The sequence below is a fragment of the Erythrolamprus reginae genome, chromosome 1, assembly GCF_031021105.1.
Source record: "Erythrolamprus reginae isolate rEryReg1 chromosome 1, rEryReg1.hap1, whole genome shotgun sequence".
Lineage (NCBI taxonomy): Eukaryota > Metazoa > Chordata > Lepidosauria > Squamata > Dipsadidae > Erythrolamprus > Erythrolamprus reginae.
Window position 1 is genome coordinate 66,346,635 of NC_091950.1, and position 16,227 is coordinate 66,362,861.

The window sequence follows — 16,227 nt, forward strand, 5'->3', positions numbered from 1 at the left end:
GGTTGGTAAATCCACAGTAATTGAATTTAAACATGTCTGGGATAAACATATATTTATTTATTTATTTATTTATTAGATTTGTATGCCGCCCCTCTCCGTAGATGTCCATCCTAAGATAACATACAGGAAATAGAATAAGGGCAGATTAGATGGACCATGAGGTCTTTTTCTGCCGCCAATCTTCTATGTTTTTAAGATGTGCCTTAAATATAACGATTATGTTCCCCTTAGTTAAATCCTCACAAGTTTCAGCTATCTTTTGAATTATGGTCTTTTCTATCCATGAAGAGTCGGAACTCTTCTGCCCTTTGCTTAAAAGCTCTTTTGATTTCTTTACTCAGATAAGAGAGCTGGTACCTCTTCTTTAAGTTATGTTTATTTAGCAATACAAGGTATATGTACATTTATGAGAATCCACCTTTGAAACCCATGAAATAGGAGACCTGCACAGGCAGGGAAGGGTCGGCATTGGTGCTGCTCAGAGGCCTTCGGGGCCATCCTGCTTGTCACAATAGTGAAACAGAGGACAAGAAAGAACAGACAAGAAGTGAATCAGTTCACAGGGCAGAATCTTTTAGGCAGACTCTGCAGTAGCCAGCATTAAAACAACCGGGATCCATAGCCGAACGTCTGTTTAATACCCTCAAAATAATAACGTTGCCAGCCCTCTTTTGTTCTCTCTTCTTCACTGGCTGGGATGCCCTTCCCTTCTAGGCAGACTTCTGTTTCATCGCCCTTGTCGACGAAGGTCAACATGATAGTTGCAGAGTGTCCTAAGGGAGTCAAATAAATCCCAGAATCAGTCATGTAGCATCATCGTGGGAAATACATGAAATTAACCACGCACTGATTTGGTGACACAGTTGTAGAAGTCTACCTCCCAAAAAATTCCTTTAAAAATGCAACTGGCCAGAGGTCTTCAAACTTGGCAACTTTAAGACTTGTGGACTTCACAAGTTGAAGTCCATAAGTCTTAAAGTTGCCAAGTTTGAAGACCTCTGGAATATGACATTTATCAAAGCCAAGCCCCATGAGGCTGGAAGGGGATTTTTTCTTTGCTATCTGCATTCAGAACAACTTTTATCTCCACTTAGACATCTTTTGCTTTGATATTTGCAGCCAAATAACTTACCCTCCGGCCAGGACTTAAATCTCCATTTCATAGCAATCTGCTTTGCAGAAACCTAAAAAAAAAGAAAAATAATTTATTTGCCAAGGAAATATTCATCTGGATATCCCAAAGGGGAGAGACTTCATTGGAAAGCCTAAATGTCACCTACATAAAAGTCAAATACAATAATACCTTGTCTTACGAACTTAATTGGTTCCGGAAGTAGGTTCGTAAGGCGAAAAGTTCGTAAGACGAAACATTGTTTCCCATAGGAAACAATGTAAATGCGATTTAAATACTCCGCCCATGGAATTCCCTATTGGGATTCCCCACCTCCTTTCCAGCCTCCAGATTGGCCAAAAACGCCGCCGCCGATCACAAAAACAGCGGTCCCCCGAGTGCCGCCGCCCGGCTGTAACCCTGGGTTCGTACCACGAGGGGTTCATATCACGAGGTACCACTGTATCTGGTCTTGCTATGAAGTGTCTCTGAAGTGTTGAATTGCTGGGCACATGCCGCACTAGAGCATTTTCCTTAGAAAAGGAAAAACATCACTCTCAGCAAAGTAAAGCCACACCTGAGTTGAAACCTCTTGCTTTGCACAGCTTAACAAAAGCCACAAGATGCTTTGTCTCTACTGAAATCAAGGACATCTCAATCTCACTGCAACCCACTGAATTTACCTGACAATGACTTCTCCCTTACTCAATCTGGAAAAACAAAATGTTCCCAAATGTTCTTGAGATTTGGAAGCCCAAGATAAAACTACCACAGTTTATTTTCCCAAAGGCACAGCCTGGTTCCAATGTAAGCATGGTTTATGTGATCAAAAGAAGCTGCTCCTTAATTGCTACCTTCTTCTATGAACTCTGTTCCTCCTTCCCTGACGCGCCAATGTCTACAGAGCCTCCCTACTCTACTCAAGAAATAAGGCCAAGCCATGGTTTGCAACAAGTCTTTCGCTTTTATAATAAACCTCATAGCAAGAGGCAGGTGGGTAAGTTTATGGGGCCAATAAAGAGCCCCAAGAGTTGGGGTGGCTCTAGAGAATCCCCATCTCAGATATAGTAGCATTAGGGAATAAAATTTTAAAGCAAGTGACAGCTACCTGAATCTAAAGGTGGGAAAAGATAGTTGGACCGCAACAAAGTCCTGAAAAAACTAAAGCAGAAAGATGTCTTTGAGCCATAAATTTTCACTGAATTGTTTCGGAGAAGCCAGAACTGGCAATTAACTTCTCTGCAACTCTTTATTCAGGCCAGAAAGAAAGCCATCTGGGCAAAACCTTTTCTCTGTTTTTTTCCTAATGTTCTCCTGTTAACCTCTACCACCTTCCCTTTCCCCATTTTATTTTTGCTTGTATTCCTTTTCTTACTCTCTTAATGGAGACTGACTTCTTCAGTTTTTCTCAGGCTTGTTCCTTTTCACTGAGCATAATGTCCCTTTCCAAACACTCCCTTTTTCACTTGGCATCCTGCATCTTCTTGTATAACTCCATATAGCAGCAACCAAAATGAAGGCCCAGCACTGCCCAGGAAGGTACTTCTCTTCACCTCAACTTGAAATCGCTTTACCCTTTTCTTTCCAAGAAAAAACACTCCTCTCTTTGCTTTCTGTCCCAAGATAAGTGTGCCCTTCAATGGATTCAAGTATTATTTCTAAAGCATTGATGAATTCTGTTTGTGAATGTACTGTTTCATCTTTTAAACCTCATTGCCATTTTTTGCTTTAACAATATTTTTTTCTTCTCTTTTGCCATGACCAGAAACTTTTATGCGACCTTCTATTTTTAATTTTTACTCCCCTCTGTAAAGTATATGCCCATTAATCTCTTCTGAAAATTACAGTGATGCCTCGTCTTACAAACGCCTTGTCATACAAACTTTTCGAGATACAAACCCGGTGTTTAAGATTTTTTTGCCTCTTCTTACAAACTATCTTACAAACCCACCGCCGCCGCTGGGATGCCCTGCCTCTGGACTTCCGTTGCCAGTAAAGCACCCATTTTTACGCTGCTGGGATTCCCGAGGCTCCCCTTGATGGGAAACCCCACCTCCGGACTTCCATGTTTTTGTGATGCTGCAGGGGAATACCAGCATGGGAATACCAGCAGCGCAAAAATGGGTGCTTCACTGGCAACAGAAGTCCGGAGGTGGGGTTTCCCTGGGAGGGGAGCCTCAGTGAAATCGCAGCATCGCAAAAACACAGAGGTCCGGAGGTGGGGTTTTGAGGACTTCTGTGTTTTTGTGATGCTGCAATTTCACTGATGCTCCCTTCGCTGGGAAACCCCACCTCCGGACTTCCATTGCCAGCGAAGCACTCATTTTTGCGATGCTGGGATTCCCCTGCAGCATCACAAAAACATGGAAGTCCGGAGGTGGGGATTCCCATGGAGGGGAGCCTCAGGGTAATCCCAGCAGCACAAAAATGGGCGCTTCGGCTGGCACAAGGGGTGAATTTTGGGCTTGCACGCATTCATCGCTTTTCTATTGATTCCTATGAGAAACATTGTTTTGTCGTACAAACTTTTCACCTTCAGAATCTCGTCCCGGAACCAATTAAGTTTGCAAGACAAGGTATCACTGTAGTTGCTTTCCTTATGTGTCTCTGAATTAACCTCTCCTTTTCTTAGTGAAGAGTGAATGGAATGTATTAAAATTCTCAGCGATTGTAAAATATTGTTGATTCTCCTTCCCACTTTCTCCACCTCGCTTCCAGTTTATTTTATTTATTTATTTATTTATTTAACAGGATTTATATGCCACCCAACTCCAGCGGACTCTGGGCAGCTAACAAAATTATTTAGCAGTCTTCTTCTTTGTAAGCTGTCAGATATAATATTTGCAATTATGATATACTAATTATTTAACAAGGGACACGGTCGCTCAGCGATTAAAAGCACCAAGCTTGTCAGCCTGGGTTCAAAATTCAAGTTCCATGCAAGTGTGACCTCCCATTACTTTGCCCAGCTCCTGCTGATCTAGCAGTTTGAAAGCAGGCAAATGCAAGTAGATTAATAGATACCACTTTGGTGGGAGACTATCAGCATTCCATGCTGGCCAAATGACCAAAGAACATATTTTTGGATAAGCTGCTCCCTCAGCCAAGAAACAGAGAATAACACCGTGCCCTAGAGTTAGACACAACTGGACAGGGAAATCTTTACCATTAAGGTGCCCTGAGTCCTATGGGGTTGGGCAGCGTAGAAATGAAATAAATTCAAATTCAATTCAAATCTAATTCATTTGACATAGGTGCATTAGCCTTTCTTCATACAATTTACACACTCGGCAGGATCATGTGGGTAGGGATATAATTGTCCAAAGGAAAGGCACTATCCAATTTCCTAATAACGTGCAAAGGACTTATTATTACTAGTGAACTTACAAGTTCAACGAACTCGCCAGTGACGTTCCCGTTTAACAGTTGGAATTTTCCTCCTTTATCAGCCTCCACAACAGCAGGTGAGTGAGTAAAAGCTTGCACCATCTACGGAAATAAAATCCAGTCTATTATTATATTTTCTAACTTCCAGGTAAGGACTCATCTACTGACTGTCACTGACTCTTTTAAACATTAGCGTAGCAGCTCCTCTCATTTCTCATGGTATTTTCAAATCAGGGAGGAGCTTGAAATCAGAACCTTTTCATTCTGAGACAATATAATGCTGACCCTTTTCTTTGGAATATTCTGGAGGCATTTCTGCTATAGCAAGTTGGTCATTTTTCTCTGACTGTAAGTAGGGGAAGGACATTGATGGCAAACCAAACTAAAAAGCCTATCTATTTGGGCAAGAAATGGCACAAAACATCTGCAGGAAATTCAGTATTAACCTACCTCCTGGGTAATGAATACTCTGTAGAGATCCTCTGGGGATGTCAGGAAAATATCCTTCAACTTTATCTTGCAGGTAGGGATCTTCACTCCAACTGATTTAGATGCAGAACCGTTGCCAGCAACTTGTTCATTTTTCTAAAATAGTATCACACATCACACAATTAAAATGCCTCTTAGTCGCTTCTGAGCTATGGCCATCCCAAAACTTTTCCAGATAAAAATAATTGCTGCGTTACTTGCAGCTAATGTTACTTCTGTCTAGAACACACCAGTTCCTGGTAGCAAGCTATATATGATAGAATACAAAACAGGCCACCTTTTGCATTGGCTACATAATTTGAATAATTCATAACACAGAATATACAGTATACAGTGGTACCTCGGTTCTCAAATGCTTTGGTTGTCGTATATTTTGGATACCGAACAAAATTTTCAGCACAAATTTCCTTCGGTATCCGAACAAAAATTCGGATACCGAACAGCCACAGAAAATTTTGTTCTTTATCCGAAATGTTACCGCCAGGGGCGGCTGCAATCCCGGCAGCTTCGGGGGGCTGAGGAGCTCTATAAGCGCTCCAAGCTGCAGGAAGGGTGGGGGCGGCTGCAATCCCGACAGCTTCGGGGGGCTGAGGAGTTCTATAAGCGCTCCAAGCTGCAGGAAGGGTGGGGACGGCTGCAATCCCGGCAGCTTCAGGAGGCTGAGGAGCTCTATAAGCGCTCCAAGCTGCAGGAAGGGTGGGGGCGGCTGCAATCCCGGCAGCTTCGGGGGACTCCTTTCCTCAGTGCTTTGACTTGTTACCTGTAGGCAGCTGCACCAACTTTCTCCTTCCCGGCGGCGGCAACGGCGGCGGCTTCCCTTCGAGCAGCAACAGCGCCGGGAACGTCACATGACGAAGGGAAGCCGCCGGAGCCATCTAAGCAGTTGCTGCCACTCCAGCAGCTTCCCTTCATTAAGTGACGTTCCTGGCGCGGTTGCTACTCGAAGGGAAGCCGCCGCTGTTGCCGCCGCTGGGAAGGAGAAAGTTGGTGCAGCTGCCTACAGGTAACAAGACAAAGCACTGAGGAAAGGACCCCCCGAAGCTGCTGGGATTGCAGCCACCCCCACCCTTCCTGCAGCTTGGAGCACTTATAGAGCTCCTCAGATTTTTTATCCCATAGGAAATAAAGAAAATAGGTTTAATTGGTTCCCAGCGAGTCAACAGGTGCTGGGAACCAATTAAATCCATTTCCATTATTTCCTATGGGATAAATTAATTCGGTACTCGACCAAATCGGTTCTCGACCACACTTCTGGAACGAATTGTGGTCAAGAACCGAGGTACCACTGTATATATATTCCAGAATGCAATCTATAAAGCTCAGGATAACTTTATACTATACTATTTAATAGGCAATGTAAAGACATCCTCTGTCTTTTGCATACCATTTAAGAAAAGGCACTAAGAAAGAATCCTTTAAAACAATTTTGCGTAGACTTTCTAAACACCTATGATTTGGGTAATCTAAAGCTTACCTTGCGCTTATCTGCTTTATGCACAGGATGTGTCTGTGACTCTAACTGTTCACCATTTACTGTAGGCAGAATCATGCCTTGGGTAAATTCTGAAAAATATTAAGAACCAGTGCTTAGAAAGCTACTGTACAAGACCTTTAAAAGAAATACACACAAACCCTATCTCCAGAAATCCAAGTCAGGAATATCTGCAGAGCCACTGGGAGTATTACATTGTGTCTAATTGGGATAGGAAACCTTTTGTATCCAGTGATCACAACTGCAATTATTTACTTTTCAGCTTCTGAAAGCTGTAAGGCAGTGATAGTGAACCTATGGCACGGGTGCCACAGGTGGCACGTAAAACCATATCTGCTGGCTCAGCTCCAATGGGCACCTGTGTGCCGGCTAGCTGATTTTTGGTTTGCCCACAGGCTCTGGGAGGGCCTTTTTGGCTTCCAGAGAGCCTCCAGGGGGTGTGTGGAAGGGCATTTTCACTCTCCCCAGGCTCTAGGGAAGCCTTTGGAGCCTGGGGAGGGTGAAACATGAGCCTACTGGGCCCACCAGAAGTTGGGAAAAAGGCTGTTTCCAGCCCCCAGAGGGCTTCCAGGAGCGTGGGAAGCTTTTTCGCCCTCCCCAGGCATTGAATAATAATAATAATAATAATAATAATAATAATAATTATTATTATTATTATTATTAATTACATTTGTATGCCGCCCCTCTCCGAAGACTCGGTATGAGCACTCGCACATGCGCAATAACGCACGCCCACGCTGTTTTGGCACTAGAGGGAAAAAAGGTTCGCCATCACTGCTGTAAGGGATGCTCTATGAACATAACCTCAAATTTTCTTATGAGTTCATATAAAAACCACTTTGTTCCTATATCCATTCTTCTTTTCTGCTTAAAAGCTAATAGATCAGCATAAAGCCCCTTTCGTCCCTTCTGAGACCATCCATACCTGTTTTAAGAGTGCTAATGTAAGTTTCCATAGCGTTGCTGATCTGCTTTGCACCTTCTAGCTTCATCAAGTATAGCAGGTTTGTATCTGGTTCATCTTTTGCAAGGCTAACACTGATCTAGTAGCAGAAAAAAAAAGATATATTGTCTCAATGGAATATGTCTGCTTTTACCATATATACTGTATCGTATTATACTGCTTCATAAAATAATTTCTTCAGAAAATATCAAAATAGTTTGTGCCTTTGTACAGTGGGGTAAAAAGGTATTTAGTCAAACACCAATTGTGCAAGTTCTCCCACTTAAAAAGATGAGAAGAGTCCTATAATTGACATCATAGGTAGATCTCAACTAAGAGAGGCAACATGAGAAAAAACATCCAGAAAATCACATTGTCTGATTTTTAATGAATTTAGTTGCAAATTATGGTGGAGAATAAGTATTTGGTCAACAACCAAAGTTCATCTCAATACTTTGTTATATATACTTCTTTGGCAATGACAGAGGTCAAATGTTTTATGTAAGTCTTCGCAAGGTTGGCACACACTGTTGCTGGTATGGTGGCCCATTCCTCCATGCAGATCTCCTCAAGAGCAGTGATCTTTTGGGGCTGTCGTTGGGCAACACGGACTTTCAACTCCCTCCAAAGGTTTTCTACAGGGTTAAGATCTGGAGACTGGCTAGGCCACTTCAGTACCTTGAAATGCTTCTTAAGAAGCCACTCCTTCGTTGCCCTGGCAGTGTGCTTGGGATCATTGTCATGCTGAAAGACCCAGCCATGTTTCATCTTCAGTGCCCTTGCTGATGGAAGGAGGTTTGCACTCAAAATCTCACGATACATGGCCCCAATCATTCTTTCAAGTACATGGATCAGTCGTCCTGGTCCTTTTAGAGAAACAGCTCCAAAGCATGATGTTGCCACCCCCATGCTTCACATAGTAGGCATGGTGTTCTTTGGATACAACTCAGTACAGTGATCCCCCGATTATCGCGAGGGTTCCGTTCCAAGACCCCTCGCGATAATCGATTTTTCGGGATGTAGTGGTGCGGAAGTAAAAACACCATCTGCGCATGCGCGCCCCTTTTTCCATGGCCGCGCATGCGCAGATGGTGTTTTTACTTCTGCACCTGGGAAGACCCAGCAGCTGAGGAGCCGCCTGCCTGCCCGCTTTTCCGCCGCTTTTCTGCTTGTCCGCCGCTTGTCCGCTTGTCCGGCCGCTGATTTTCTTGTCCGGCCGCCGCTTGTCCGGCCGCCGCTTGTCCGCCGCTCTGGGAGTTGAAGACCCAGGGAAGGTTCCTTCAGCCGCCCACCAGCTGATCTGCTCGGCAGCGCAGTAGCAGCGAGGAGCCGAAGATGGGGTTTCCCCGTTGCCCACGCAAAGGGGAAACCCCATCTTCGGCTCCTCGCTGCTACTGTGCTGCCGAGCAGATCAGCTGGTGGGCGGCCGAAGGAACCTTCCCTGGGTGCCGCCCGCTGCTCGAGAGCAAGAGGGGGAGAGATAGAGAAAGAGAGAGAAGGAAAGAAAGAGATGAGAGAGGGAGGAAGAGAGTGTGAGAGAGGAAGAAGCAAGATAGAGAAAGAGAGAGAGAAAGAAAGATGAGAAAGGGAGGGAGTGACGTCATCGGGTGGAAAAATCGCGATATAGCGTTTCGCAAAGATCGAGATCGCGAAACTCGGGGGATCACTGTATTCTTTCTCTTCTAAACACAACGAGTTGTGTTTCTACCAAACAGTTCTACTTTGGTTTCATCTGACATTCTCCCAATGTTCTTCTGGATCATCCAAATGCTCTCTAGCAAACTTCAGATTGGCCCAGATGTGTACTGGCCTAAGCAGGGGACACGTCTGGCACTGCAGGATGAGTCCCTGGCGGCGTAGAATGTTACTGATGGTAGCCTTTGTTACATTGGTCCCAGCTCTCTGCAGGTCATTCACTAGGTCCCCCATGTGGTTCTGGGATTTTTGCTCACGGTTCTTGTGATCATTTTGACCCTACAGGGTGAGATCTTGCGTGGAGCCCCAAATCAAGGGAGATTATGAATGGTCTTGTATATCTTCCATTTTCTGATTATTGCTCCTACAGTTGATTTCTTTACACCAAGCTGCTTGTCTATTGTAGAGTCATTCTTTCCAGCCTGGTGCAGGGCTACAATTTTGTTTCTGGTGTCCTTCGACAGCTCTTTGGTCTTCACCATAGTAGAGTTTGGAGTGTTACTGTTTGAGATTGTGGACAGGTGTCTTTAATACTGATAACAAGTTCAAACAGGTGCCATTACTACAGATAATGAGCGGAGGACAGAGGAGTCTCTTAAATAAGAAGTTACAAGTCTGTGAGAGCCAGAAATCTTGCTTGTTTGTAGGTGACCAAATACTTATTTTCCACCATAAATTCGTTCCAAATCAGACAATGTGATTTTCTGGATGTGTTTTCTCATGTTGTCTCTCATGGTTGAGGTCTAACTATGATGTTAATTACAAGCCTCTCTCATCTTTTTAGGTGGGAGAATTTGTACAATTGGTGTCTGATTAAATACTCCCCCCCACTGTATATCAGAAGCAATAAGAGTGTGTAAAATATTCCATACATGAACCACCTTGTGCAAATTATTGCTCCTTTAGGCAGTCTGGACCCAAACAGAGACTCTGTGTTTTCAAAGTTTCCTTCTGTGCATAGTATGAAATGTTTTTGTTCCAGGTATAGTTCTGTTTTTTGACAGAAGGCATTAAGAACAGAAAAAAAGCCAAGTATATTGATAGTGGTAGCTGAAGGAAAGAAAGAAAAGCAAAGGAAAGTTTGGGGAGGAGGGATAAACTATTCTGGGAATTGCTGAGGGGGACAAAGAAGGTGATCCATAGCTTTGCTGGCCCTGCCCTGTACAACCAGTTTGGAATCCTTCCAGGTATTGTTTTAGCTGAAACCTACAACAAAGCTAAACATTTCCAAGTTTTGTTTCTGTCAAATTGTGGGTCAATCCAAAATAGTGTGATAAAACCTCCAGAATGAAATGGGTTGTTCTGATTTTAGAACAAAATATATTTCCTATTTTAAGCCTACCTCTTTATGACAGAGAGAAAGAGAGGGAGGGACGGAGGGAGAGAGAAGGGGGGGGGGGGGAGAGAGAATATGAATATATTAGGCAGAGAAATAAAGGGGAACCATAATCCTCCAAAGACAGCAGTAATGAGATCTGCAATTCCTTTTCCAATGAAATAGCTTTGAGAACTATCAAGTTTACCTCAATGTCATCTATATCATTTTCATCTGAAAGATTGGGAATATCCACATGGCCTTTATATATTACACCTGTTTTTGAGGTACCTATAAAAACAGAAATATTTTAAATTAAAATTTGGTTCAATGTCATTTCCCCAAACATTTTGACAACTTTTGGCATTCTAGAAATGGAAATATAAATGTTTCAACCCCATTTGTATTTCTTTGAAAACACTTCAGAGGTTCTGATTTTCTATACAGAAGAAACTCGAAAAATTATAATATCGGTTTATGGGGTACAATTCACGAAAACCCAATATTATAATATACAATACAATATGGAGTTTTCATGATCTGTACTCCATAATCATTACAATTATGACAAATCATTGCTTGAACTATCTTGTCTTGCATGTTATGAGTATCTCTTATATTAAGTTTCACCTTTTAAATTGCATTACTGAAATAAATGAAAGTTTGCACGATATTCTAATTTTTTGAGTTTCACTTGTATATCAGATATCTGATATCATCTAGGATTCAACATTTGTTGTCTTGTATAAACATAAAATAGTAACTCACCTTGCCAAGACAATTTTATGTTCCATTCATAAAAGAAAATCAGTTTTCCTTTGCGATTGTTGATAGAGGCTTCCCCATCTAATTTGCTCACTTCTGTCACTTCACAAGTTCCGTCTGCATTCTCTACTCTAACAGCCAGAAAAAGTGTTTTCAATTTCTCTGATGACCAGTTAGATGCATCTCTTTCAGTCCTGAGAGGAAAAAAGAAAAAGCACATTAGCACACACTTTGCATTTATGTTCATATACAATAAAATCCTCCAAGTACAATTTGCTTAAATATGCAGTGTTGAGCATTTTGCACTGAATTGTACCAAGAGTTTGTAATTTATTCACCTCTGCAAATTTTGCTACTGATTCACTTGCATTGTCTTTCTTCCTCAATTTAATATCTGGGCAGGGAAAAATGAAAAAAAAACCAGCTAACAACTTCATTCTACACTTGTTTTCCTTGGGATTAAACTGGCAATTAGGTTCAAAAGATACAGGACTCCTTACTATTTCCTATGCTATAACTTTAACATAATTGTCTCGCTCTTTCTTCTTTAGAGATATTCCACAATATAATAACTACAATTCCATCATGATATACTAATAGAATTTATGTTTCTAGTTATCCAAAGATTGACTATAGTTTATAAGTTGCTAAGTTCGAAGACCTCTGTACTAAGTCAACAGGACTGAAGATCCTAGGGGCAAGAAGCAACCAGCATCTATAGCCATGCTTGCATGGAACCTACCATATTTTGATAACTATTGCTATCCCTAAATAGTGTAATAAGTTGTTTTACATTACAAAAGCATTTAACCCACGTGATGTAATTCTTGTTAACCCTTAAAAAACATTGCACGTTTTGTTTTTTTGCCAATAGTCAGACGATTATCTGAATCTGCCAACTTATTAAAATTCATTTTTCACTACGTTTGAAGTGCTGCAGGTCACAATAAGGGCTTTCTAAAAATTCTGCCTCTTAGTACGTTATGCTCAAACATGTGGCTCTGTTCTATTAGTAGGCACATTAAATAAACTGCAGAAACCTCTTTTAAAGTTTGTTTATTGCATGTTGGGAAACAGGAAACCAATTCCGTCTTCTCCAAACAGGAAGGGACTGAAAGCCAAGAAATATGACAGCTTTTGCCTCTTACTTGCTAAGATGGGAAAAAGCCAGAACTCTCGGTTTGCCTATTATTATAGGTAAACATTTTCAAGATTTAGCCTTTCCCACTAGTAAGAACTGAATGAACCAAATTTGCATAGTCATTATTTTGATTACAATGATGTGAGCAGCTAAGCATAAAGTCTCACTTTGGTTAAGCTTAACTTAGGGACTCCTGGACACCTCTGTTATTCTTTCCTTGGCAAAAATGAAGAGTTTGCCAATGACTTTTTCTAGGCTTTTGTCTATACATGTGAGATTTCTTTATGGTCTACGTTTCAAATATGGCCTAGCTTTTTCGAAGCTCAGACAGGTTTTGCTTGATGCTTCTAACTCTTGTAAGAAAGGATCAAAATCTGAACTTCTGACATTAAAAATCAATGTGCAAGGCCAACTGATTGTGAGTAACTGTTCTATATCTATAGAATTTTCAAGTAATTTTATTTTTGGCAATAAAAGAATATCCTTCCTAAACTAGATCAAAATTAATCCAAGATTCATGTAATTCAATATTCTGTCTCCAAAATTGGCTCTTGACAAAACTTACACAGTATGATGATAACAGTTGTTCTCTTTTGTTACTGGAACCTGGCACATAGACTATAATTGTACAAAGAGGTGCTGCGTAGTTATGGAGATTGTCCAATCAACAATGGATTAATCTGCAATAAAATTAATTTGATTTGTATAACCCAGCAATTTTTGGTCACAGAATATTGTACTAGATGAATATAATCTAGGAAGGAAATTCTTTTCTTACGGAAAAATCCATAAACGTCTTAAGGTCTTAAGATACAACGGTCTTAAGATACAAAGTGCCTATCTCCTAATGAACTGGTCGTCTGCTTTTGCCATAAGCAAAATTCTTCATTTTCTACATTTTGTAATTAATTTCGTAATAATATGTCAAATATGTTTTCCTCAAACTGCTTCCCTAGATAACATGAAACTCATAAGCTATAGAGAGCATAGTTTCTCTCCATTTAATACCATCTTTCTGGCTAGTAAGTGAACAAATCTGTCAAAATACAGGCTGTCCTTGACTTATGAACACACTTGAGGCCCAAATTCCTGTTGCTAAGCGAAACATTTTTAAAGTGAATTTTGCCCATTTTACGTTTCTTATCACACTAGTTAAGTAAATCACTGCACTTGTTAAAATAGTAACATGGTTGTTAAATGAATCTGGCTTTCCCATTGACTTTACTTGTCAGAATGTCACAAAAGTAGATCACATGATCATGCGGATGCTGTAACAGTATGAAAATTGGTCATGTCATTTTTTTCAGTGTGGTTGTAATTTTGAACGGTCGCTCAACAAATGGTTGTAAGTCAAGGACTACCTGTAATAACCCAATGTTTCAGAAAGGTCAGGCATAACAAACTACCGCATGACATGAAAACAAAACCCAAAGCATGCTGCATACATTTGCAGAACCTAAATTATTAAAATTTCTGCCACAACTTATCTTTGGCATTGCTGATATTTCATGCTGTAGGCAAGCCCCAGAGACAGGAAAAACAGCAATAGGAATTAGACTTATATACCGCTTCACAGTTTTACACCAAGACAACTAGACACAACAGTTTTCTTCCCGAACGCCATCACTCTACTAAACAAATAATTCCCTCAACACTGTCAGACTTTTTACTAAATCTGCACTTCTATTCTACTAGTTTTTCTCATCATTCCTATCATCCTTTTCCTCCCTCTTAAGACTGCATGACTGTAACTTGTTGCTTGTATCCTAAGATTTTTATTAATATTGTTTCTTCATTGCTTATTTGACCCCTATGACAATAATTAAGTGTTACACCACATGATTCTTGACAAATGTATCTTTTTCTTTTACATATGTTGAGAGCATATGTACCAAGACAAATTCCTTGTTTGTCCAATCTCACTTGGCCAATAAAATTCTATTCTATTCTATTTTACAACCCTCTCTAAGAGGTTTTATAGTCAGCATATTTGCCCCAACAATCTGAGTCCTCATTTTATCCACCTCAGAAGGAGGGAAGGCTGAGTCAACCTTGAGCCAGTGAGATCTCAACTATCCAAACTACAGCTAGCAGTCAGCTGAAGTAGCTTGCAGTACTGCACTCTAACCACTGCGCCACCTCCACTCTTAATGGACCTAATGCACACCTTCATTTGTATTATATTATATAATACACTGTATTATACCCAATACAGTGGCCGACACAAGATATATACTGTACATGCACGCTCTCCTTGATTGATATAGCAGCTTGAGATGTCTGAAAATAGCATTTCTTGTCAGAAAAAACCTACCGGCTTGTGCAGGTTAAATGCTATTAAAAGAGCTTTGGGCCTTTCTGAGAAACTAGCCTAATTTCTGTCTATGGAGATTCTCAGCCATCCAGGTTATGGTTGTTTTTTTCCCCAGGAGACCAACTGGCCTTTTCTTGTTTTATTCTCTGAAGACCTTTTGCTTCTCACCCAAGAAGCATCTCCAGCTCTCACCAGTTGGTGGGGAATGGAAGGATTTATATTCCTTGCAGCTGGCTGCTCTTTTGCATCCTTTCTTTTAGGGAAACTTTTGAGACCGCTTCACACACACACACACACACACACCCATCCAGAGCACCTTTGGAGCTAAGCTTATTTCTGGTTCCTGGAGGAGAAATACCGTAATTCAAGGCAGCAAAAAGAAACCACCATCATGTCTGCTTTCTGGCTTTCCTCGTTAACTGTCAAGCCCAGAGGTCTCCAACCTTGGCTACTTGAAGCCTGGCGGACTTCTGGGAGTTGAAAGCTGGCTGGGGAATTCTGGGAGTTGAAGTCCGCCAGGCTTCAAGTGGCCAAGGTTCAAAGCCCATGCAAATTCCGCGCGTCCTTGGGAAGAAGTCCCCGCGAATTCCGGCCGAGGTTCCTGCGGAGAAAAAAAAACCCGGGAGGATGCCGAGGAAGCCCGGGCGAAGTGGCCGGGCGAGCAGAACGGAACTCAAGGAGGCGGCGGCGGCAGCAGCCGAGACTGAAAGCAAGGCGTCCCTTTCGGGCTGCCTCGCAGCGTCCTCTCTGCCCGTTCCCCGCCACTCTCTCTCTCACCCACCAATGCCAGTTATTGACGTTCGTTGCATCGGCGCGCTGCTCCACGATCCAGCGCGGGTCCCCTTCTCCCCACTTGGCCATCGGCGCCCCGTACAAGCAGCTCCCGCCACAGCCGCGTCCCGCTCCAGTCCAAGCCGAGCGCTACCTCCGCCTCCTTCTCCGCCTCGTCCTCCTCGCCTCTCTGGAAGCTACTAGAAGCGCCGGTACCGCGCCGCCTCCCGACTTCCGTCACCGGCCGAGCTTCCTTCCGTCCCTCCTCCTCCTCTTCTCCTCTCTTCTCCGCTTCCCCCGCCTCCATATAGAAATGCCATAGAAATGGAAGGAGCGTGGAGGAGAGAACGGTCGCCGCCGTAGAATGGAACGAGACGCTGGGGGGGGGGGGTGGCAGAGGAGGGTAGTTTATTATTATTATTTATTATTTTTTGTTCTTGTTGTTATTATTATTATATTATTATTTAATTATAATTAAATTTACAATAATAATAGTTGTACTGTAATTGCATTATTATTAATAATAAATGTAATAAATAATATTGTTGCTGTTGCTGTTATACTTTATTTATTTTTATATTTATCATCATTATTATATTTATTATAATAAATATAGTCTTCGGAGACGGGCGGCATACAAATCTAATTAATAATAATAATAATAATAATATAATTATATTATATATACATATAATATTATTATAATAATAATTATATAATTGTTATTCTTATATAATAATTATTATTATTATTATATAATTATTATATTATAATATAATAATAATATAATAATATAATAATAAT

General features: G+C 41.5%; 1 protein-coding gene across 5 annotated transcripts; it reads right to left on the reverse strand.

Annotated features, from left to right (window-relative positions):
* Positions 1-360: 360 nt before the first annotated feature.
* On the reverse strand, positions 361-15,713 carry AHSA1 (activator of HSP90 ATPase activity 1). 5 transcript variants are annotated; one of them, XM_070754048.1, is made up of 10 exons: positions 15,434-15,707; positions 12,904-13,018; positions 11,201-11,391; positions 10,641-10,723; positions 7,405-7,522; positions 6,462-6,550; positions 4,949-5,083; positions 4,499-4,600; positions 1,133-1,184; positions 361-773 (listed from the first exon to the last, which is right to left on the reverse strand). In XM_070754048.1, exons 2-10 carry the CDS (start codon positions 12,951-12,953, stop codon positions 601-603), a joined length of 993 nt encoding a protein of 330 aa, XP_070610149.1. In that variant the 5' UTR covers positions 12,954-13,018; positions 15,434-15,707; the 3' UTR covers positions 361-600. The 5 variants fall into 5 exon arrangements, with proteins under 5 accessions (XP_070610149.1, XP_070610166.1, XP_070610159.1 ...); XM_070754065.1 differs by lacking the exon at positions 15,434-15,707 and adding an exon at positions 14,969-15,082; XM_070754058.1 differs by lacking the exon at positions 15,434-15,707 and adding an exon at positions 15,011-15,066.
* Between the last annotated feature and the right edge of the window lie 514 nt (positions 15,714-16,227).